The sequence below is a fragment of the Cetorhinus maximus genome, chromosome 10 (assembly GCF_964194155.1).
Source record: "Cetorhinus maximus chromosome 10, sCetMax3.hap1.1, whole genome shotgun sequence".
Taxonomy (NCBI): domain Eukaryota; kingdom Metazoa; phylum Chordata; class Chondrichthyes; order Lamniformes; family Cetorhinidae; genus Cetorhinus; species Cetorhinus maximus.
Window position 1 is genome coordinate 24,894,262 of NC_135888.1, and position 23,904 is coordinate 24,918,165.

Sequence of the window (23,904 nt, forward strand, 5' to 3'; positions counted from 1 at the left end):
ACCTTTGATTCCCTTGCCTAACAAGAATCTATCTACTTCTGCCTTAAAAATATTCAATGACCCCACTTCCAGTCTTCTGAGGCAGAGAATTCTAAAGTCGCACAACCCTCTCAGCGAAAAAAATTCTCCTCATCTCTGTCCTAAAAGAGCGACCCCTAAATTTAAAACAGTGCCCCCTAGTTCTGGACTCACCCACAAGAGGAAACATCCTTTCCACGTCCACCTTGTCAAGGCCATTCAGGATCTTGTATACTTCAATCAACTCACCCCTCACTCTTCTAAACTCCAGTGGAAACAAGACCAGTCTGTCCAACCTTTCCTTATAAGACAACCCACTCATTCCAGGTATCAACCTAATAAACCTCCTCTGAACCGCTTTCAATGCATTTACATCCTTCCTTAAATAAGGAGACCAAAACTGCACACAGCATTTGAGATGCGGTCTCACCAATTCCCTGTATAACTGAAGCATAACATCCTTACTTTTATGTTAAATCCCTCTAGTAATAAAGGATAGCATTTCATTCGCCTTCTTAATTACTTGCTGTACCTGCATACTAACTTTTTGTGGCTCATGCACTAGAACACCTAGATCCCTCTGCACCTCGGAAATCTACAGCCGTTCTCCATTTAAGAAATACTCTTTTTTATTCTTCCTGCCAAAGTGAACAGCTTCACATTTTCCCACATTAAACTCTAAACAGAAAGTGTTGACATGTGTGGCTAAAAACAATGACACCAAGGGCTGGGTTTTCCCACAGGAGGGGGATCCTACTACTTCCTATCAACAAGACTGGTGGCGCAATCTTCTGGGAGGCAGCCTTCGAATAGGACAGCGAGTGCAGAAGTGGCCAGTTGAGGACGGTGGGTGGGTTGCTGATCAGAGGTTCACCAGTACTTGGGTTTCAACATCCTCACAGGAAGAGGACAGCGATGCTAAGGCATGCTGGGGACTGCAAGGGCATCTCAACAGAGACACCTTGGAGGCATGGATCCAATTCAAATATGATGAGGGCCAAAGTCAGTTAGTCCCTTGGACAGGAGGGAAACCTCAATGGAGGAATCAAATGGGCCGTAGGTACAGCCTTTCCGACCTGTGGCCTGGTCATTGGGGCATTGAACCTCCGTCTCTGATGGCTTTCTCCCTGGCCTGCCACAAGGAGGCCTCCTTCGTTGAGATGGTGAGGCCACACAAATACCTCTAACTGTGGCCTTAACAAGAGCGAAACGGGCAGCTCACCCTGGGAGAGGTCCTTGGCAGTGGGGATGCATCAGGGAACTGTTCTGAAATGGCTTTCCCCTATTTTTCCTTCTCTCCTGCCTCCAGGCCTGACACTATGGGATCAGGAAGATTTAGCCTCATGAGTCTGGAAGTGTGCATTGGCCCTGTGTATTATTAGGTAATAGGTACAGCAGAGTAATTCCCCAACAGTCATCCCCTGCCCAATATTACTACAGTAATTACCCAGCCACACCACCCATCCCCAGTTACTGCAAAGATTACACTCTCCACCCTTGCCCGCCAACCACCAACTCCGCCACCCCCCCCACAACCCCACCACCAGATATTGCAGGAACATCAGGAAAAGTACTGCAACCATGGATAACTAAAGACGTTAGGATTAGATTAGATTGGAAAAAGGATTGACAAAATTAGTAATGAGTAATTAGTAAGGAGAAGAGTTAGAAAGGGAGTGAAACTTGAGGAATTTGAAAACAAGGATGACAATTTTAAAATTGAGATATTATCGGACCTGAAACCAGTGAACGTGTGATCGGTGAACGAGCTTTAGATATGGGCAGCAGTGTTTTAGATGAACACAAGTTTATGTAGGGTGGACAATGGCAGCCTGGCTAGGCGGTCAAGTGTAGAAGTAGGTCGCAGTGGCATGATGAAGGTTTCAGATATAGATGAGTTAAGGCAGAGGTAGAATCAGGTGATGTTCTGGAGGTGGAAAGGGGCCGTCTTTGTGATAGTATGGATATATGGTTAGAAATTGACCTTGGGATCAGACACAACACCAAGGTTACAAATGGTTTTTCTGAACGTAAGACAGTTTCCAGGACAGAAACCCATGGTTAGGGAATGGAGTTTGTGGTCTTTGCAGGAGAAGGCAAAGATAATAGCTGCACTCTTCCCAATATTTAATTGGAGGAACTTCCAGCTTATCCAACATTGGATGTCAGACAAGCAGCCTAGCAAATCAGAGACAAGGGAGGAATCCAAAGGGGTCAGATAGCACTGAGTTGTCAGCGTGTACATGGAATCTGCCGCTGTGTTTTCAGATGATGTCACTGAGTGACATGTAGGTGCAAAATGGGAGGGGCCAAGATAGATCTTTGGAGGACACCAGAGGTAACAGTGTGGGAGCAGGAAGAGAGGTCATTGCAGGAGATTCTCTGGTTACGATTAGATCAATAAGAATGGAACTAGATGAGAGCAGTTCCACCCAGCTGGACCAGTGAAACTAACTGCGTTTCCCTTTGAAAGAACCAGCACAGACTTGATGGGCCAAATGGCCACCTTCTGCACTATACTACTCTAGGATTCTTTGGGAATGGAGAGGCATTGGAGGAGGGCGGTGTGGTCAACGGTGTCAAAGGCTGCAAACAGAAGGACAAGGAGGGACAGTCTATCATGGTCACATAGGACACATTGGCAAGTGCTGTTCAGTACTTGGCCAGAATGGAACCCTGATGGAGAAATTCTAATGGATTTGTGGGAAAGATGGGCATGGATTTGGGAAAGCAACAACATGTTCAAGGGCTTTGGAGTGCAGGTGCAGTTTGAAGGTTTCCCACGTGTCTCCTGTTATGTGGTCTGTTACCCAGGTCCATATTTCACATGAGAGTTCCTCCTGTTTCCATGCACAGAAAGCCCTAGCTGATGGCTCACGCTGCTTGTCCCTAACTCTTTGCAGAACCTGCCATACCTTTTCCAGGAGCTGCCTCAGCTGCTTGGTCCGGGCGTCACGTGAGCACAGAGTCTGCTGGGGAGCCACCACGGTGCAGATACACCTCCCTTCACTGTCCGGCGCAGAGCTGAACACACGCCAGCCATCCTCAGCATTGTCTGGTAATACCTGGGCAGGAAAGAGGATATAGATCGCCAGAAGGAGCAGAGAATTCGGTACAAAGGAATAGCACAAATTGAGCAACAAACTGAGATTTAAGCACCCGTCCCACCCTTGATGGAGACCCAATTAATACAATAAAACAACCTATCGGGATAAAACAAAGACTGAATGTAGAAGAGGAGCACATTCTACACCAGGTGCATTCCAGCTCCAGAGAATATACATCCAGGTAAACTCTGACACCTTGATTTCTTGCTGCACCACATGCTTCAAATGAGTTACAGTTTCACAGTCCGTCTCTGTCTGACTCTATCCACCTGACTGTGTGCCTGGACATGTGAATTTGTCTACCTGCGTATCTCTCTCTGCCCCCATGTGTAGCAGGCGCTGAATAACCTGTCGTCCAGATGATTGGGAAATGGAGCCATGTGTGTGAGCAACAAACTTCAGGAGGAACTTGAGGAGAAACACAGAGCTGTGCCCTGCCAACACTGCTTTTTTTTTTTGAGTGTTGCTTTGCAATGTCCCCTATCCGCCTAAGCTCCAAAAGCTGTTGTTCGAATGCTAAGGAAATTTCTAACTGCAATTGTCACTAGACAGGATTTATCAAGAATGCAGCAGATTCAGACATTATGAGCCCGTGTCCCGCAGCACAAGCACAATATGAGATTGCAGTACCCAGGAGGCTGAACAATTTACAAGTTATGTAACCTGAAAAAAAGTTAAAATAAATGATCTTGCCCACTCTCTCATCTAACCATCTCGGTTTTTCCATCAGCAATTCTTTTTTATTCGTTCTGTTTTTCTGTCAAATCCACTGCAACAGACTCCCAGTGGAAAAAACGCAAAGGAAATCTAACCCACATCCATATTTAAGCTACACAGTACCACTCAGAATTTAACCAAGCTGCCGCGTACACTTTGCTACTCAATTTAACTCATGTCCTGAAATCAAATTGGGATGAGGGGGTTGTCCTACGATGAGAGGCTGAGTAAATTGGGCCGATATTCTCTGGAGTTTGGAAGAATGAGGCGATCTCGTTGAAACCTACAAGATTCTGAAGGGGTTTGACAGGGTGGAGGCTGGGAGATTGTTTCCACTGGTCGGGGAATCTAAAACACGGGGGCTCAGTCTCAGGATAAGGGGGCCGATCATTTAGGACTGAGATGAAAGGGAATTTTTTTACTCAAAGGGTTGTGAATTCTCTACCCCAGAGGGCTGTGGATGCTTCATCGTTGAATACATTTAAGGCTGGGATAGACAGAGTTTTGGTGTCTCAGGTAATTATGTGATATGAGGAATCTTTAAAATTCTGAAGGATTCCAGTAAGAATAGATAGAGTATATCCACTTGTGGGGAAGAACATAACTAAGGGGCCATCAATATGTGATGGTCAGTAATAAATCCAATCGGAATTCAGGAGGAACTTCTTTACCTGGAGAATGGTGAGAATGTGGAACTTGCTACCACAGGGAGTGGCTGAGACAAATAGTATTGATATACTTAAACAAATGAGTGAGAAAGGAATAGAAGGGTATGGTGACAAGGTGAGCTGAGGAAAGTTGGAAGGATGCTTGAGTGACTGAATAGCCTGTTTCTGTTGTGTGTAACTTACATAATTCTAACTCACACACTGTCACCCACATTCTACCTCCATCTTCCCCTTTACTTTCCCCCTCCCGGTGAAATGACCAAGCTGCCGCTTTGTTGGAGACTCGGAGATCAGTAATTGGATGCAGGCCTGTCTCTGGAATGTTACAGACATATGCTGTTTATAATGTTACATCTTATTCCGGGGGCAGTTTAGAGCTGGTCTAATATACCAAACGATTCTCCTCAGGTTTGAAGGTTTAAAAGTGCCAATGACAACAGACAGTCTGATTTACAGAGAAGATTCACAGCTGAGAATTGGGCCTGGGTTTCTCACAGGTATTGCTGCATTAGCAGCAGTGCCAGTGTCAATGTCCAATCTCTCTGCTTCTTGCTGTCAGTCTCACTTCACATCCCCCCGAACGCTGTCCCATTTCCCCCCTGAACCCTGGGTTGTGGGTTCATGTCCCACTCCCGGAAACCAAGAACTGTGATTGTACTCGAAAGAGTTGCAATCTGTGGCTGTTGATAACTCGAAAGAGTTTCCCCCCTGAACCCTGACCCCCACCCCATTTCCCCCCTCCCCGCCCTGACTCCCGTCCCATTCCCCCCATCCCCGCCCTGACCCCCACCCCATTTCCCCCCTCCCCGCCCTGACCCCCACCCCATTTCCCCCCTCCCCATCCTGACCCCCGTCCCATTCCCCCCCTCCCCACCCTGGCCCCTGTCCCACCCCCCTCACCCTGACTCCCATCACTTTGCCCCAACCCCATCACCCCCACGAGCCCCATCCCATTTCCCCCACCAGGACCCCCACCCATTCCCTTCCCACCATACAAACGTATGAACATACGAAATAGGAACAGAAGCAGGCTATTCGGCCCCTTGAACCTGTACCACAATTCGATAAGATCATGGCTGATCTGTGTTTCGATTTCCACATTTCCATCTACCCGATAACCTTTGATTCCCTTGCTTAGTAAGAATCTATCTAACTCTGCCTTAAAAATATTCAATGACTCTGCCTCCACCGCCTTCTGAGGCAGATTAGTTCCAAAGTTGCACAACCCTCTGAGAGAAAAAAATTCTCCTCATCTCTGTCCTAAAAGGGTGACCCCTAATTTTAAATCAGTGCCTCCTAGTTCTGGACTCACCCACAAGAGGAAACATTTTTTCCACGTCCACCTTGTAAAGGCCGTTCAGGATCTTATATACTTCAATCAAGCATAGCTCCAGTGGAAACGAGCCCAGTCTGTCCAACCTTTCCTCATAAGACAACTCACTCATTCCAGATATCAATCTAGTAAACCTCCTCTGAACCGCCTCCAATGCATTTACATCCTTCCTTAAATAAGGAGACCAAAGCTGCACACAGTATTTGAGATGCGGTCTCACCAATGCCCTGTGTAACTGAAGAATAACATCCTTACTTTTATGTTCAATCCCTCTTGTAATAAAGGATAGCATTCCATTAGCCTTCTTAATTACTTGCTGTACCTGCACACTAACTTTTTGTGACTCATGTACTAGAACACCTAGATCCCTCTGCAGCTCTGAATTATGCAGCTGTTCTCCATTTAAGTACTCCTCTGCTTTTTTGTTCTTCCTGCCAAAGTGAACAACTTCACATTTTCCCACATTAAACTCCATCTGCCAGATCCTTGCCTACTCACTCAACCTATCTATATCTGCCTGCAACCTCCTTATGTCCTCTTCACAACATACTTTCCTACCTTTGTGTCATCTGTAAATTTAGCTGCCTTGCTTTCACTCCCCTCATTTCAGTCATTGATATAAATTGTAAAAAGTTGAGGCTCCTGCGGGACTTCACTTGTCACATGCTGCCAATCAGGTAAAGACCCAATTGTGTATACTCTGTTTTCTGCCAGCCAGCCAATCTTGTATCCATGCTAATATGTTATCCCCATACCATGAGTTTTTATTTTCTGCAATAACCTTTGATGTGGCACCCTATCAAATGCCTTCTGAAAATCCAAGTACAGCACATCTACAGGCTCCCCTTTATCCAAAGCGCACGTTACTCCTTCAAAGAGCTCCAATAAATTGGTTAAACATGATTTCCCTTTCACAAAACCATGCTGACTCTTCCCTATCACCTTGAGTTTTTCTAAGTGCCCAGCTATAATATCCTTCATGATCGATTCTAATAACTTCCCCACGACAGACGTCAAGCTAACTGGTCTATAGATTCCTGTTTTCGATCTCCCTCTCTTCTTGAATAGAGGGGTCACATTTGCTACTTTCCAGTTTGATGGAACCTTTCCAGAATATGGTGAACTTTGGAAACTTAACTCCAACACATCGACTACCTCATTAGCCACCTCTTTTAAGACCCTAGGATGAAGTCCATCAGGACCCGGAGACTTGTCAGCCCACAGCTCCATCAGTTTGTTCAGTACCGCTTCCCTAATGATTATAATTTCACCAAGTTCTCCTTCTCCCTTCCACCTTCTGATTTTCAGCTATTACTGAAATTTTTTTGTATCTATCCCCTATAGTGAAGACAGAAGCAAAATATTTGTTCATTTCACCCATTTCCTTATTATCTACGATTAACTCCGCATTCTCACTCTTTACAGGATCAACATTCAGTTTACTTACTCTTTTCCTTTTTAAATACCTGTAGAAACTCTTCCTATCTGTTTTTACATTTCTAGCTAGCTTCCTCTCATACTTTAACTTCTTTCTCCCGATTAACCTTTTAGCCATTCTCTGCTGTTCTTTATATTCTGAACAATGATCTGTCCTGCCACTCATCTTTGCACAGTTATATGCTTTTCCCCTAAGTTTGATGCTTTCTTAACTTCTTTAGTTAACCACGGTTGGTGGGTCCTTCCTTTAGAATTTTTTCTTTATAATAGGAATATACTTATTCTGTGCATTCTGAAGTTTCCCCTTAAATGTCTGCCACTGCTTCTCTATTGATCTATCCCCTAGACTAGTTTCCCAGTTCACTTCAGCTAGCTCAGCTTTCATCCCCACATAGTTGACCTTATTTAAGTTTAAGATACCAGTCTTAGGCCCACTCTTCTCCCTTTCAAACTGGATGTAACATTTAACCATATTGTGGTCACTGTTACCTAGGAGTGTCTTCACCCTGAGGCCATTAATTAATCCTGTCACATTACACAATACCAAATCTAATATAACCTGCTCTCTGGTTGGTTCCAGAACATGCTGCTCTAAGAAACTATCTCAAAAGCATTCTATGAACCCCTCATCCAGGCTACTACTGGCAATCTGATTTTTCCATATGTAGATTAAAATCACCTATGATTATTGCTGTCCCTTTATCACAAGCACCCAATATTTCTTCTTGTATACTTTGTCCCCCATCATGATTAGTTAGGAGGCCTGTAGACCACTCCCACTAGTGACGACTTTCCCCTACTATTCCACTCAAACTGATTCTACATCCTGATCTCCTGAACCAAAGTCATTTCTAACTATTACACCAATGCCATCTTTGATTAACAGGGCTATCCCTCCACCTTTACCTAGCTTCCTATTCTTCTTGAATGTCATATTGTCCCCTCAATATTCAGGACCCAATCCTTGTCATCCTGCAGCCATGTCTCCGCAATGGCTATCAGATCATACTTGTTTACTTCAACGTGCGCTTTGTGTTTTTTTATTTGTTCACGGGATGTGGGGGGCGCTGGCTAGGCCAGCATTTATTGCCCAACCCTAAATGACCTCTAAACAAGGGCAATTAAGAATCAACCGCATTGCTGTGGGCCTGGAGTCACATTTAGGCCAGACCAGGGAAGGACGGCAGATTTCCTTCCCTATGGGACATTCGTGAACCAGGTGGGTTTTTACGACCACGAAACTATTGTCGATTGTCATCATTAGGCTTTTTATTCCAGATTTTTATTGAATTCAAATTCCAACATCTGCTATGGTGGGATTCGAAACCGGCTCCCTAATCCAATGGCAATACCACTATGGCACCGCCTCCCCTACATGCATTCAGATACAGAGCCTTCAGTTTTGTCTTTTTGTGATCTTTGTAACATCTAGTCTTGACTATGGGTGAGTTCTTAGGTTTTCTCTCCAAGTCTCTTCCTGCTATTCTCTGACCCTCATTTCCCATATTACTATTATGGTCTCCGGCCTTGAATCTACCCCTTGATTCGCCACATCTACTCAAGCCCTCTCTACTTCCTTAGTTGTGCGATTTGTGAGGACACAAGTCCCAGCACGGTTCATGTATAGACCATCCCAATGGTACATCCCCCACTTTCTCAAGTACCAGAGACAGTGTCCCATGAACTGGAACCCACTTCTCCAACACCAGTCTTTCAGCCACACATTCATCTCTAATCTTATTTGCCCTATGCCAATTTTCACGTGGCTCAGGTAACAATCCAGCTTCTTAATTTGGTACCAAGCTTCTCATACTGACTATGTAGAACCTCCTTCCTTGTCCTGCCTATGTTGCTGGTGCCTACATGGACCAGGACGACTGGATCCTCCCCCTCCCACTGCAAGTTCCTCTCCAGCCCTGTGCAGATGTCCTGAACCCTGGAATTGGGCTAGACTCTTGCTCTTTGCTGCAGAGAACGGTGTCAATCCCCCAGACTATACTATCCCTTACTACCACTACATTCCTTTTTGCTCCCCCTGCTTGAACGGCTTCCTGTACCACAGTGCCATGACCAGCCTGCTCATCCACCTTGCAGACTTCACTTTCATCCACACAGGTTGTGAGCATCTCAAACCTATTTGGCAACTGCAAAGCCTGAGGCTTCTTCACCACTGTCTGCTCAGTCCCTTTACCTGCCTCACCCATGGTCACATTCTCCTATCCTTCACTGTTGACCAAAACAGACGACCCTATTCTAAGAGATGTGATCGTTTTTTGTAATAAATTGTCCAGGTATTTCTCCCCCTCCCTTAATATTGTGCAGTGCCTGCAATTTGGCTTCCAGATCAATAATCCTGATCCGGAATTCCTCAAGCTGCTTACACTTCCTGCAGACGTGTTTGTCCTGGATCACCCTGGTGTCCAAAAGCTCCCACATTCCACAGCTGCAACACAACATTGTTATTTATGTTATTTAGCTAACTTAATTTAATTACTCACTTAATTAACTTAGAATAATCCCTATGTACGTCACACTCTCCCGTGCACCGAATTCCCATGTGAACCTAATTCGCTACTCACTCAGACTACGTCTCACTCCAGCGTAGTCACCTGTCTCCTTGTACGCCCTTTGCCGTGGCGCCATCCTATTCCCGACCCCTCTCCCTTCCCTCCTGAACCCCCCACCCATTCCCACCCCCATCATGACCTCTTCCATTCACTTCCCCTCCCAGACACCCTCCTCTCTCCCCCCAACCCTGACCCCTCCTATTCCACCACCCCGAGCCTCACCTCTCTCCCCACTCTGACCATCTCAACCCATCCTGAACCCTCCCCTCTCCATACCCATCCTAATTCCCTGCTCTCCCTCCTGAGCCTCTCCCATTCACACGCCCACCCTGACCCCTCCCTTTCCCTCCCCTTTTCCCCCCACTCGTCCCCCTCCCATTCCCTACCCTGGGCCCTGCTGATTCCTCCCCTGACACAACAGTGCAGAGTCTTCCCCTTCCTACCACCTTGCTTTCACCCCCCACTGTCCCCTGAAATGCATTCAAAAGAGAATTGGATCATTATCTGAAAAGGAAGAATTTGCTATGGGGGAAAGGCAGAGGATGGGGATTAAGTAGCTCCTTCAGAGGGATAGCACAGAACATGATGGGGCTGAATGGCCTATTTCTGTGGTGTGATCATTCTGTGCTTCATTCTCTCTTCCCCTCTTCTAGAGCATAAGAACATAAGAAATAGGAACAGGAGTAGACCATTCAGTCCCTCGAGCCTGCTCTGCCATTCAACAGATCATGGCTGATCTTGTGTTTCTGCTTCCACATTCTCATCTAACCCCAATAATCTTTGATTCCCTTCCTTCACAGGAATCTATCTACCTCTGCCTTAAAAATATTCAATAACCCCGCCTCCACTATCTTCTGAGGCAAAGAATTCCAAAGTCGCACAACCCTCAGAAAAGATTTCTCCTCATCTCTGTCCTAAAAGAGCGACCCCTAATTTTAAATCAGTGCCCCCTAGTTCTGGGCTCACCCACAAGAGGAAACATCCTTTCCACGTCCACCTTGTCAAGGCCGTTCAGGATCTTGTATACTTCAATCAAATCACCCCTCACTCTTCTAAACTCCAGTGGAAACAAGCCCAGTCTGTCCAACCTTTCCTCATAAGACAACCCACTCATTCCAGGTATCAATCTGATAAACCTCCTCTGAACCGCTTCCAATGCATTTACATCCTTCCTTAAATAAGGAGACCAAAACTGCACACAGTATTCGAGATGTGGTCTCACCAATGCCCTGTATAACTGAAGCATAACATCCTTACTTTTATGTTCAATCCCTCTTGTAATAAAGGATAGCATTCCATTCACCTTCTTAGTTATTTGCTGTACCTGCATACTAACTTTTTGTGACTCATGTACTAGAACACCTAGATCCCTCTGCACCTCAGAATTATGCAGCCATTCTCCATTTAAGTAATACTCTGCTTTTTTGTTCTTCCTGCCAAAGTGAACAACTTCACATTTTCCCTCATTAAACTCTATTTGCCAGATCTTTGCCTGCGCCACTCACTCAACCTATCTATATCCATCTGCAACCTCATGTCCTCTTCACAACATACTTTCTTTCCTATCTTTGTGTCATTGCAAATTTAGCTCCCATGTCTTCACTCCCCTCATCTAAGTCATTGATGTAAATCGTAAAAAGTTGAGGCCCCAGTACAGACCCCTGTGGGACTCCACTCATCACATCCTACCAATCAGAAAAAGATCCATTTTTGCATACTCTCTGCTTTCTGCCAGGCAACCAATCTTCTATCCGTGCTAATATGTTACCCACTACACCATGCGCTTTTATTTTCCGTAATAATCTTTGATGTGGCAGCTTATCAAATTCCTTCTGGAAATCCAAGTACAGTACGTCTACAGGCTGCCCTTTATCCACTGCGCATGTTACCCCTTCAAAAATCTCCAATAAATTGGTTAAACATGATTTTCCTTTCACAAAACCATGCTGACTCTTCCCAATTGCTTTGAGCTCTTCTAAGTGCCAAGCTATAACCTCCTTAATGATCGATTCTAATAGCTTCCCCATGACAGACGTCTAGCTAACTAGGGGTTATATTTGCTACTTTCCAATTTGATGGAACCTTTCCAGAGCCTCGCGAATTTTGGAAAATTAACAGCAGCGCATTGACTACCTCATTAGCCACCTCTTTTAAGACCCTAGGATGTAGTCCATCAGGACCTGGAGACTTGCCAGCCCGCAGCTCCATTAATTTGGAGCACCATTTCCCTAGTGATTTCAATTTCACCAAGTTTCATTCTGCAGTTCACCTCCTGATTTGCAGCTATTACTGGAATGTTTTTTGTATCCTCTACAGTGAACACAGAAGCAAAATATTTGTTCATTTCTTCCGCCATTTCCTGATTATCTACTATTAACTCCCACTGTCACTCTCTAGAGGACCAACACTCATTTTATTTACTTTTTTTCTTTTTAAGTACCTGTCGAAACTCTTGCTATCCATTTTTACATTTCTAGCTAGCTTCCTCTCATACTCTAATTTCTTTCTCCTGATTAACCTTTTAGTCATTCTCTGCCGTTCTTTATATTCTGCCCAATCATCTGTCCTGCCATTCATCTTTGCGGAGTTGTATGCTTTTTCCTTATGTTTGATGCTTTCCTTAACTTTAGTTAATCATGGATGGTGGGGTCCCCCCCCGTTAGAATCCTTCTTTATGGTAGGAATGTACTTATTTGAATAGTCTGAAATATCCCCTTAAATATCTGCCACTGCTTCTCTATTGATCTATCCTCTAGCCTAGTTTCCCAGTTCACTTCAGTTAGCTCAGCTTTCATCCCCACATAGTTGACCTTATTTAAGTTTACGTTTAAGATACTAGTCTTAGACCCACTCTTCTCCCTTTCAAACTTGATGTAAAATTCAATCATATTGTGGTCGCTGCTACCTAGGGGTGTCTTTACTCTGAGGTCATTAATTAATCCCGTCACATTACACAGTACCAAATCTAATATAACCTGCTCTCTGGTTGGTTCCAGAACATGCTGCTCTAAGAAACTACCTTGAAGGCAATCTAAGAACTTCTCAACCAGGCTACTACTGCCAAACTGATTTTTCCAGTTTGTGCATTGATTTAAATCACCCATAATTATTGCTGTCTCTTTATCACAAGCACACAATATTTTCTCTTGATTATTTTGTTCTACACTGTGGCTACTGTTAGGAACCTGTAGATCACGCTCACTAGACTATTTTCCCCTACTATCCTCACCTCCACGCAAACTGATTCTACATCCTGATCTCCTGAACCAAGATCATCTCTAACTAATGCACCAATGCCCACTTTGATTAACAGTGCTACCCCTCCACCTTTACCTAGCTTCCTATTCTTCTTGAATGTCTTGTACCCTTCAATATTAAGGACCCAATCTTTGTCATCCTCCAGTCATGTCTCTGTAATTGCTATCAGATCATATTTATTTACTTCAATGTGGGCCATCAATTCATTTACTTTGTTATGAATGCTACGTGCATTTAGATAGAGAGCCTTCAGTTTTGTCTTTTTGTTACCTCTGTAACATCTAGTCTTGACTGTTGATATATTCTTAGGTTTTTTCTCTCTGTCCCTTCCTGCCATTCTCTGACCCTCATTTCTCATATTACTATTTTGCTCTCCTGTCCTGACTCTACACCTTGAATTGCTACCTCTACCCAACCTAGATTCCTCACCCCTCTTGTTTAGTTTAAAGCCCTCTCTACTTCCCAAGTTATGCGATTTGCGAGGACACACGTCCCAGCCCGGTTCAGATGTAAACTGTCCCAACGTTACAGCCCCCACTTTCCCCAGAACTGATGCCAGTGCCCCACAAACTGGAACCCACTTCTCCCACACCAGTCTTTCAGCCACGCATTCGTCTCTCTAATCTTATTTGCCCTATGCCAATTTGCACGTGGCTCAGGTAATAATCCAGAGATTATTACCTTTGAGGTTCTTAATTTGGTACCTAGCTCCTCATACTGATTTTGCAGAACCTCTTTACTAGTTCTACCTAAGTCATTGGTACCTACATGGATCATGACAACTGGATGCTCCCACTCTAGCCCTGAGCAGATGTCCTGAACTTTGGCACCGGGAGGGAAAGTAAGTCGTCTGGACTCTCGCTCTTTGCTGCAGGGAACAGTGTCAATTCCCCTCACTATACTATCCCTTACTACCACTACATTCCTTTTTGCTCCCCACACTTGAACAGCTTCAGCCATCAGTCTCTCCCGCTCCCCCAAATGCTCTCACTCCAGCTCCCCCCCACACCATCACACATTGCCCCACACCCTCGCTCACAAAACGCCCCACACCCTCGACCCCAACCTCCCCACTCTCACCCTTGCTCCTCACACCCCAACACCACCACCCACCCCCCGCAACCCCCACTCTCATACCCCTGACTCTTGCCCGCCGCAACTCCCCACACTCTTCACCCTCCCCACACTCTTCACCCCGCCGCAACTCCCCACATTCTTCATCCCCCCCGCAACTCCCCACACTCTTCACCCCCCCCGCAACTCCCCACACTCTTCACCCCCCCCGCAACTCCCCACACTCTTCACCCCCCCCGCAACTCCCCACACTCTTCACCCTCCCTGCAACTCCCCACACTCTTCACCCCGCCGCAACTCCCCACACTCTTCACCCTCCCCGAAACTCCCCACACTCTTCACCCCCCCCCCAGCAACTCCCCACACTCTTCACCCCCCCCCAGCAACTCCCCACTCTCCCCCACATCCACTTCCCCACCCACAATCTTCCTCCACGCTCATCCCCCCCGCCCCGTTCCCTTACTCTTCCCCCCCCACCCCCCCACGCTCTTCCCCCCTACCAATGCCCTTCCCCTTCCCAACTCCCCACGCTCTTCCCCCCTACCAATGCCCTACCCCTTCCCAAATCCCCACACTCTTCCCCCCTACCAATGCCCTTCCCCTTCCCAAATCCCCACGCTCCTCCCCCCACCAATGCTCTTCCCCTTCCCAAATCCCCACGCTCTTCCCCTTCCCAAATCCCCACGCTCTTCCCCTCCCCACACTCTTCACCCTCCCGCAACTCCCCACGCTCTTGCCCCCCCACAACTCCCCACCCCACCGAGTCTACCCCCTCCTCCACTCTCCACCCACCCACTTCCACCCCACGCTCTTCCCCCCAGCCCCCTCCCCAACTCTTCATGCTCTTCCTCCCCGCCAACTCCCCACGCTCTTCTCCCCAACCCCTTCCCCCGCCCAAATCCCCACGCTCTTCTGCCCAGTCCCTTCCCCTCCCTCCCCCCGCCCAAATCACCACGCTCTCCCCCACCCAACTCTCCACAATCTCCCCCCTCTCTCCCCCTCCCAACGCTCTCACCCCCCCCAACTCCCCACGCTCTTCCCCGCCCCAAGCTCTTCTTCCCCCAACTCCCCATGCTCTCCACCCCACCCCACCCCGGTCGATCCCCACATTCTTCCCCCCTGCTCTCCCCTCCCTGCCCGCCACCCTCTTGCCCCCTGCCCCCACACTCTTCAATCACCTCCCACACTCTTCCCCACCACCATCCCCCACACTTCACCCTCCCCTTCCCCCACACTGCCCCCCCAAACCCTCTCCCCACACTGCACCCCCCCCCGACCCCTCTCCCCACACTGCGCCCCCCCGACCCATCTCCCCACACTGCCCCCCCGACCCCTCTCCCCACACTGCGCCCCCCAGACCCCTCTCCCCACACTGCGCCCCCCAAACCCCTCTCCCCACACTGCCCCCCCCACCCCTCTCCCCACACTGCCCCCCCCCGACCCCTCTCCCCACACTGCCCCCCCCACCCCTCTCCCCCCTCAACCCCTCTCCCCACACTGCCCCCCCTCAACCCCTCTCCCCACACTGCCCCCCCCTCAGCCCCCCCGTTCCCCCACCCCACTTACCCCGGTGCTCCGGTCCAGGCTGCCGGCGCTGGCCGCGCTGAGCCGGGTGGTGTTGAGTCCGACCAGGGAGGGCAGAGTCTGGGACATCCAGTTGCTGATCATGGCCATGGTGCTGAGGACAATTCCGATCTTCAGTAAAGGCACCGTCATTGCGGGGAAACTGCGGCTCTCTCATAGCGGGGAACCGGCCGGGGCGAGGGGGGGCGCAGAGCGGGGGCAGCGGCCTCAGCGGGGCGGGGGGCAGGGGGCGTACCGGCACCGGGACATGTCAGCCGGGGAGAGAGAGCGGGCTCTTCAACCAGGAGCGGCCGCCTTCACCGCCGCCCAGACTCCAACTGGAAGCGGGCGGAGTGGCGGCTGCGCAGGACCCGCCCCCGTCTAAATCCGCCCCAAAATCCCGTCCCGGGACACACCCCGTCCAACCTCCGGAAAACAAACCCCACCCCAGTGCAACAGATCTCACTCACTCTCCGCTCTGCTTCCTGCAGCTTTCAGACAGATTCCACCTCCCAGTCAATTAGAAAATAGCAATAAAACCACATCACACTTTAAATACTCAGAGTGAGAGCGTAAAACCCGCACCCCAGTGAGAGTCAGTGTGTGTGGGACCCGTACCCCAGTGAGAGTCAGTGTGTGTGGGACCCGTACCCCAGTGAGAGTCAGTGTGTGTGGGACCCGTACCCCAGACAGAGTCAGTGTGTGTGGGACCCGTACCCCAGACAGAGTCAGTGTGTGTGGGACCAGTACCCCAGTGAGAGTCAGTGTGTGTGGGACCTGTACCCCAGTGAGAGTCAGTGTGTGTGGGACCTGTACCCCAGTGAGAGTCAGTGTGTGTGGGACCTGTACCCCAGTGAGAGTCAGTGTGTGTGGGACCCGTACCCCAGTGAGAGTCAGTGTGTGTGGGACCCGTATCCCAGTGAGAGTCAGTGTGTGTGGGAGCTGTACCCCAGTGAGAGTCAGTGTGTGTGGGACCCGTATCCCAGTGAGAGTCAGTGTGTGTGGGACCCGTATCCCAGTGAGAGTCAGTGTGTATGGGACCCGTACCCCAGTGAGAGTCAGTGTGTGTGGAACCCGTACCCCAGTGAGAGTCAGTGTGTGTGGGACCCGTACCCCAGTGAGAGTCAGAGTGTGTAGGACCCGTACCCCAGTGAGAGTGTGTGGGGGGCCCGTACCCCAGTGAGAGTCAGTGTGTGTGGGAGCCGTACTCCAGTGAGAGTCAATGGGCAGAATTTTGCCCTTGGTGGGCTGGGGCAGTTGGGAAGCCGCCTGCGATCGGCACTGCATCGCGATTTCATACTGGCGGGCTAATTAAGGCCCGCCCAGCGTGAAACACAAGCGGCAGCGCTGAGTGCTGCCTGTGCGGGAGGGAGGGAGGGAGGGCTGTCTGAGCGTGAACTTCCCAATACGCGTGAGTGAGCACTGCATCATCTCCCTGAGGCACAGAGCTGGCTCAGGGAGATGAAGACACATGGAAAAATAGTAAAGAAAATAAAAATGTAATGAAACATTTCCACTGATGTAATTGTGTCACATGAACAGGGACATATTATTAATTCAATTGTAAAACTTATTTTATTTTTATTTGCTTTAAGAAACCACATACCTCCCGTGGATGAGGTTTCCAAAAAAAATGCAAAAGCCGCTTGCTATTTTCGCTTGCCCGTTAAACGTTAGGTTGGATGCGCAGTGAAAAAATTTAGTTGAATTTATTATTTAATGGCCATAACAAGCCTTTTAATTATTGTTGGGCACACAGCTAACTCTGGCGCACGCCCCCCAACAACTATTGCACGACTGCATTGGCGCTGGTACACTCGGCTGATGTCAATGCGCGTCATTTCATGCTCGAGTGCGTCGGGCACATGCCTGTTCCCTGAGCAAAAATTTCTGCCCGATGTGTGTGGGACCCGTACCCGAGCAAGAGTCAGTGTGTGTGGGACCCTTACCCAGTGAGAGTCAGTGTGTGTGGGACCCTTACCCAGTGAGAGTCAGTGTGTGTGGGACCCGTACCCAGTGAGAGTCAGTGTGTGTGGGACCCTTACCCAGTGAGAGTCAGTGTGTGTGGGACCCTTACCCAGTGAGAGTCAGTGTGTGTGGGACCCTTACCCAGTGAGAGTCAGTGTGTGTGGGACCCTTACCCAGTGAGGGTCAGTGTGTGGGACCCTTACCCAGTGAGAGTCAGTGTGTGTGGGACCCGTACCCCAGTGAGAGTCAGTGTGTGTGGGACCCTTACCCAGTGAGAGTCAGTGTGTGTGGGACCCGTACCCAGTGAGAGTCAGTGTGTGTGGGACCCTTACCCAGTGAGAGTCAGTGTGTGTGGGACCCTTACCCAGTGAGAGTCAGTGTGTGTGGGACCCTTACCCAGTGAGAGTCAGTGCGTGTGGAACCCGTACCCCAATGAGAGTCAGTGTGTGTGGGACCCGTACCCCAGTGAGAGTCAGTGTGTGTAGAACCCTTACCCAGTGAGAGTCAGTGTGTGTGGGGCCCTTACCTCAGTGAGAGTCAGTGTGTGTGGGACCCGTACCCCAGTGAGGGTCAGTGCGTGGGACCTGTATCCCAGTGAGAATCAGTGTGTGTGGAACTGTACCCCAGTGAGAGTCAGTGTGTGTGGGACCCGTACTCCAGTGAGAGTCAGTGTGTGTGTGACCCGTACCCCAGTGAAAGTCAGTGTGTGTGGGACCCGTACCCCAGTGAGAGTCAGTGTGTGTGGGACCCGTACCCTAGTGAGTGTCAGTGTGTGTGGGACCCATACCCCAGTGAGAGTCAGTGTGTGGGAGACCTGTACCCCAGTGAGAGTCAGTGTGTGTGGGACCCGTACCCTAGTGAGTGTCAGTGTGTTCTAATGAAGTGTGAAATTAAGATTTAGAAGCTAGAATGATTTATTACTTTAGTTGTAAAGTGTGCTGAATTCTCAAGACATGGTATTGCCATGGAAACGGGGCATGGTCTATTTGTCAGGGCATGTTGCAGCCATCTCTCGGAGTCTTACTGCAGCAGGCGGCCGCCTCTCGCAGCTCCCTCAGCTGGGGAGAAGAGTGAGAATCATGTACAGCAGAAATGTGGCAGCTTCTTCATGTGAACTCATATTACACTCAAAGGAGAAGGGGAATGGGTGGCAACATCCCAGATTACATTGCACAATTCATTTACAAACCAGGATAAACTGTGTAATGCTCTTTCAGTACTGACCCTCCAACAGTGCAGCATTCCCTCAGTACTGACCCTCCGACAATACAGCACACCCTCAGTACCGACATTCTGACAATGCAGTGCTCCCTCAGTACTGACCCTCTGACAGTGCAGTACTCCCTCAGTACTGACCCTCCGACAGTGCAGTACTCCCTCAGTACTGACCCTCCGACAGTGCAACACTCTCAGTACTGACCCTCTGACAGTGCAGTACTCCCTCAGTACTGAGCCTCTGACAGTGCAACACTCCCTCAGTACTGACCCTCCGACAGTGCAGCGCTCCCTCAGTACTGACCCTCCGACAGTGCAGCGCTCTCTCAGTACTGACCCTCCGACAGTGCAGCGCTCCCTCAGTACTGACCCTCTGACAGTGCAGCACTCCCTCAGTACAGACCCTCCCTCAGTACTGACCCTCCGACAATTCAGCACTCCCTCAGTACTAATCCTCCGACAGTGCAGCATTCCCTCAGTACTGGCCCGACGACAGCGCAGAACTCCTTCAGTACTGACCCTCCGACAGTGCAGTACTCCCTCAGTACTGGCCCTCCGACAGTGCAGAACTCCTTCAGTACTGACCCTCCGACAGTTTAGCACTCCCCCAGTACTGACACTGCCAGTGCCACACTGCCTCAGTACTGACCCTCCCTCAGCACTGACCCTCCGACAGTGCAGCACTCCCTCTGTACTGGCCCGACGACAGCGCAGAACTCATTCAGTACTGACCCTCCGACAGTGCAGTACTCCCTCAGTACTGGCCCTCTGACAGTGTAGCACTCCCTCAGTACTGACCTTCCGACAGTGCAGCACTCCCTCAGTATTGAACCTCTGACAGTGCAGCACTTCAGCAGTACTGAACCTCTGACAGTGCAGCACTTCAGCAGTACTGAACCTCTGACAGTGCAGCACTTCAGCAGTACTGCACTGGGGTGATTTTGTGCTCAGGTTTCTGAAGTGTGGCTGACTCACTCAGAGCCACATCGGACACTTGTACCTCAGGTGGGAGAGAAACCTGTGGACCTCCTGCTACCCCAAATATCCGGTTGGCAAACCTCTGACCTCAAGAGGGAGCGTCCTTGGGCTATGTGGTATAGTCTGTTGCTGCCACAGACACCCTCCACCCACTTCCCCACCCCAACATATACAAGCTTCCGTCCATGTATAGCGTAATGAAAATCTGGAACCTTTCTCCCCTACAAAAGGCTGTGGATTCCTGGGATCTAGTGACATTTTGAAGACCTTAGATTGACAGGTTTTGACTGGGTAAGCACATCAGGACCTGAGGGATTGAGATACAGTTCAACTGTGACATAAATGAATGACAGAACAGTCTCATAGAGTAGAATTGCTTCATTCTGTTCCTATGGGACTCTGTTCCTAATCATTATACCAGCACCACACCATCCCCCCCATCCAACAGCAGGTATTATCGGGATTTCTGAATTTCCCCGAGTCTTGTCAGATAATCTTAAAAGTCCAGCAATGTAACTTATGTCAAACCCCTTGAATCTTGTTGCTGATGTATATTTATATATATTTTTTTAAATGATGCATAATCACAGAATCTTTACAGTACAGAAGGAGGCCATTCGGCCCATTGAGTCTGCACTGGCTCTCTGAAAGAGCATTCCACCTAGTCCCACTCCCCTGCCTTGTCCCCATAACCTTGCACATTCTCTCTTTTCAGGTAGGAATCCAATTCCTTTTTGAATACCTCGATCGAACCTGCCTCCACCACCCTCCCAGGAAGTTCGTTCCAGACTCCAACCACCCTCTGGGTGAAAAAGTTTTTCCTCACATCACTTTCACTCCTGTTGCCAATTATTTTGAATCTGTGCCCTCTAGTTCTTGATGTACTCTTGCATGGGAACAGTTTCTCACTATTTACCCTGTCCATACCCCTCCCTTTGGGGGAGGTGATGGCGTAGTGAATATCTCGACATATATTGTTGCTGGACTAGCAATCCAGAGATCCAGGGTAATGCTCTGGGGACTGGGGTTCGAAACCCACCATGGCAGATGGTGAAATTTGAATTCAATAAAAATTTGGAATTAAAAGTCTGATGCTGACCATAAAACCATTGCCGATTGTTGTAAAAACCCATCTAGTTCACTAATGCCCTTTAGGGAAGGAAATCTGCCATCCTTACCTGGTCTGGCCTACATGTGACTCCAGACCCACAGCAATGTGGTTGACTCTTAAATGACCTCTGAACAAGGGCAATTAGGGTTGGGCAATAAATGCTGGCCCAGCCAGCAATGCCCACATCCCACGAATGAATAAAAAGCAGGATCTTGAATACCTCTATCAAGTCTCCTGTCAGCCTTCTTTTCTCCAAGGAAAACAGTCCCAGCATCTTCAAAATATCCTCATAGCTACACTTCTTCATCCCTGGAATTATTCTTGTGAATCTCCTCTGTATTCTCTCCAATGCCTTCACAACCTTCCTCAAGTATGGTGCCCAGAACTGGATAAAGTACTCCGGATGAGGCCTAACTAATGCCTTACACAAGATGGTGGAGCGCAGTTGTTTACAGCTTTGCTGGGCTTGGAGTTTGAGATTTACTCTGTGTCGATTCATCATTTCACTGGCCCTGGTGGGAGACCAATACAATTTGCATTTATATAAAACCTCTAACAACGTCCCCAAAGGCGACTCACAAGAACGTAAACAAGATTTGAAACCTAGTCACGTAAGGAGACGTTGGGACAGGTGACCAAAAGCTTGGTCAAAGAGAGAGCTTTTAAGGAGGAGAGAGAGGCAGGGAGGTTTAGGGAGGGAATTCCAGCGCTTAGGCAGCTGAAGGCACGGCCGCCAGTGGTGGAGCGAAGGGAATGGGGGATTCACTGAAGAGCAGAGTTAGAAGCAGTAGATTCTTGGAGGGCTGGAGGTGGTTATGGAAATGGGGAGGGAAGGAGTTGTACCTGTATAGAGCAATAACTTGCATTTATATAGCACCTTTCACAACTTCAGGATGTCACAAAGTGCAGTACGAGTGTAGTCATTGTTATAATGGGAGGAAATTTAAGACATTACCCTAACACTCCATACATCGCTACAGCCAATGAGCTACTGTAGACAAACAGTGATTGTTGTTGTGCAGGCAGAGAATGTGGGTAATGATGCAATCAACCTCCTCACTCAGTAAGATGGGGAGTGGGCTTCCTGGGATCAGACGGATTTCTTTGCTCTCCTCTCCAGATGTTGCTTAGTTCCGTAGGCCTGTTGTACTGCAGCTAGGTAAGCATTCATTTTCTGAGAGGTCGGACATTTGAGTGTCTGGCAGGGTGTGGGCGGGAATAGTCGATCTGAATCCCCCTCCTCCCCTGACTTTTTTTTTTACAACTCCCATTCAGATTCACAGGAGCAGGAGTCTGGGCGTGCCCAGAGCTCAGTGAGGCTGATCCCATTAACAGCACCCCAAATGCAAGCCAGCCAACTGGACACAGACCAGGGATTGAGCCTAGCGCTTCCCTGCTCTGTGTACACTGCCACTACTTACCAACTAAGGAAGGGTTAAGCGTCTCCAGCGCCCTTTTAGGTAGGATCAGGATCAGAATTCTTCCTGATGAATATACGGCTGACAGATTGTCCTTAAGAAACTGACCAATGGTGGGCAGCAGTCTCCCATGCCTGACTGTGATTGGTTGACCGTTTTGCACACCTGACCGTGGTTGGGCAGCAGTCTGACTGACATACCTCACATAATCTGGGTGGACAGTTGATATTTAAACAGTCGTTTGGTAATATGGGACTGGAGTAGCGCTGAAAAAAGAGACATGTTGAAGCTTTCCGTGTTGCACTCATCAGGACACTTGCAAGAATATCAATGTACGGGGGGGGGGGAAACAACAATTTATACTGTATGTGAAGAGAATGCGGATTGGTTGGCGAGTGGCGTTGCCATGGAGAATGCACCACTGATGGTGGCTGACAGTTAACTGCCAAGCATTGTCTGAAATTTAAAGCAGGCAGCTTGACAAGGCATCGCCCTGAGGAATCAGTCAATGAATGGCTGTCGCTTATTTTGTTTAGCTGAAACAGGCATAATGTGTGCACATTCTTTCTGCCTGCAAATTAATATATGTAGCTTCCTGTACACGCAAACGCGCCAGACTGATGATCTTAAATTGGTTGTCAGCGTAATCCTTAGCACATCGAGGATTTATTTAGCAAATGTTGTCTAATTGTGGAATCACATCCAATGTTGGACATTCAATATTAGGGGAGGCGGTGTTGTGGCAGTAGCGGTGTCGCTGGACTGGTGGTCCGGAAGCCCAGGCTAGCGCTCTGGCTTAGCGCTAGGGCCCCACCATGGCCAGCCGGTGGAATTTAGGTTCAATTAATTTTTTTAAAAGTCTGGAACTGAACGCTAGTCCCAGTAATGGTGACCACAAAACTATCGCCTGGTTGCCCATCTGGTTGACTGGTGTGCTTTTGGTGGTTGGGGGGGGGGGGGGGGGAGGGGTCTGCCGCTTTTGGCTGATCTGACCTGTACACCCATGGTAATGTGGTGGACTTTTAACTGTCATCAGTTGAGGGACAGTTGGAGATGGGCAACGAATGTTGGTGTAGCCTCCGATCAATGGATTTTAAAACATTTCCGTGTGGACGCGCTGCCCATGTGTGTGCACAGGGAGTGCCAGACCCACCAGACCCCCACGTCCCTCCTCCCCTGCCCTGACACCAGTGATTCACCAACACTATTGGGCTATACTCCCTGCTTTTCTTAACACAAGTTGTGGCGAGGGCTCTAATTGAAGTAACTGTTGTAGGGAACACAAGTGCTTGTTGAAAAACCTTCTCTTTCCCGCCCTCTTTAACATCTGGACCATGTCAGTTCTTAACCTGCTTTGGGTGGGGTGGGCTGGAGTGGGGTAGAAATTGTGTGTACCCTCCATTCTGAATTCTGACATTGTCTCACTCGTAGCTCGAGTGCTGACAGAACAGAGACGCTTTGTGCCCAGGACT

General features: G+C 48.6%; 1 protein-coding gene across 1 annotated transcript in view; it reads right to left on the bottom strand.

Moving 5' to 3' along the window:
- The window catches only part of LOC144685568 (noelin-like), a 35,465-nt gene extending 19,538 nt beyond the window's left edge, over positions 1–15,927 (bottom strand). Inside the window, exons 1-2 of the mRNA XM_078550221.1 lie at positions 15,746–15,927; positions 2,934–3,083 (exon numbers count right to left, since the gene is read on the bottom strand). Of these exons, the coding sequence (XP_078406347.1) occupies positions 2,934–3,083; positions 15,746–15,895 (300 nt within the window). The 5' untranslated portion in view covers positions 15,896–15,927. The remainder of the gene's footprint in view (positions 1–2,933; positions 3,084–15,745) is intronic.
- Between the last annotated feature and the right edge of the window lie 7,977 nt (positions 15,928–23,904).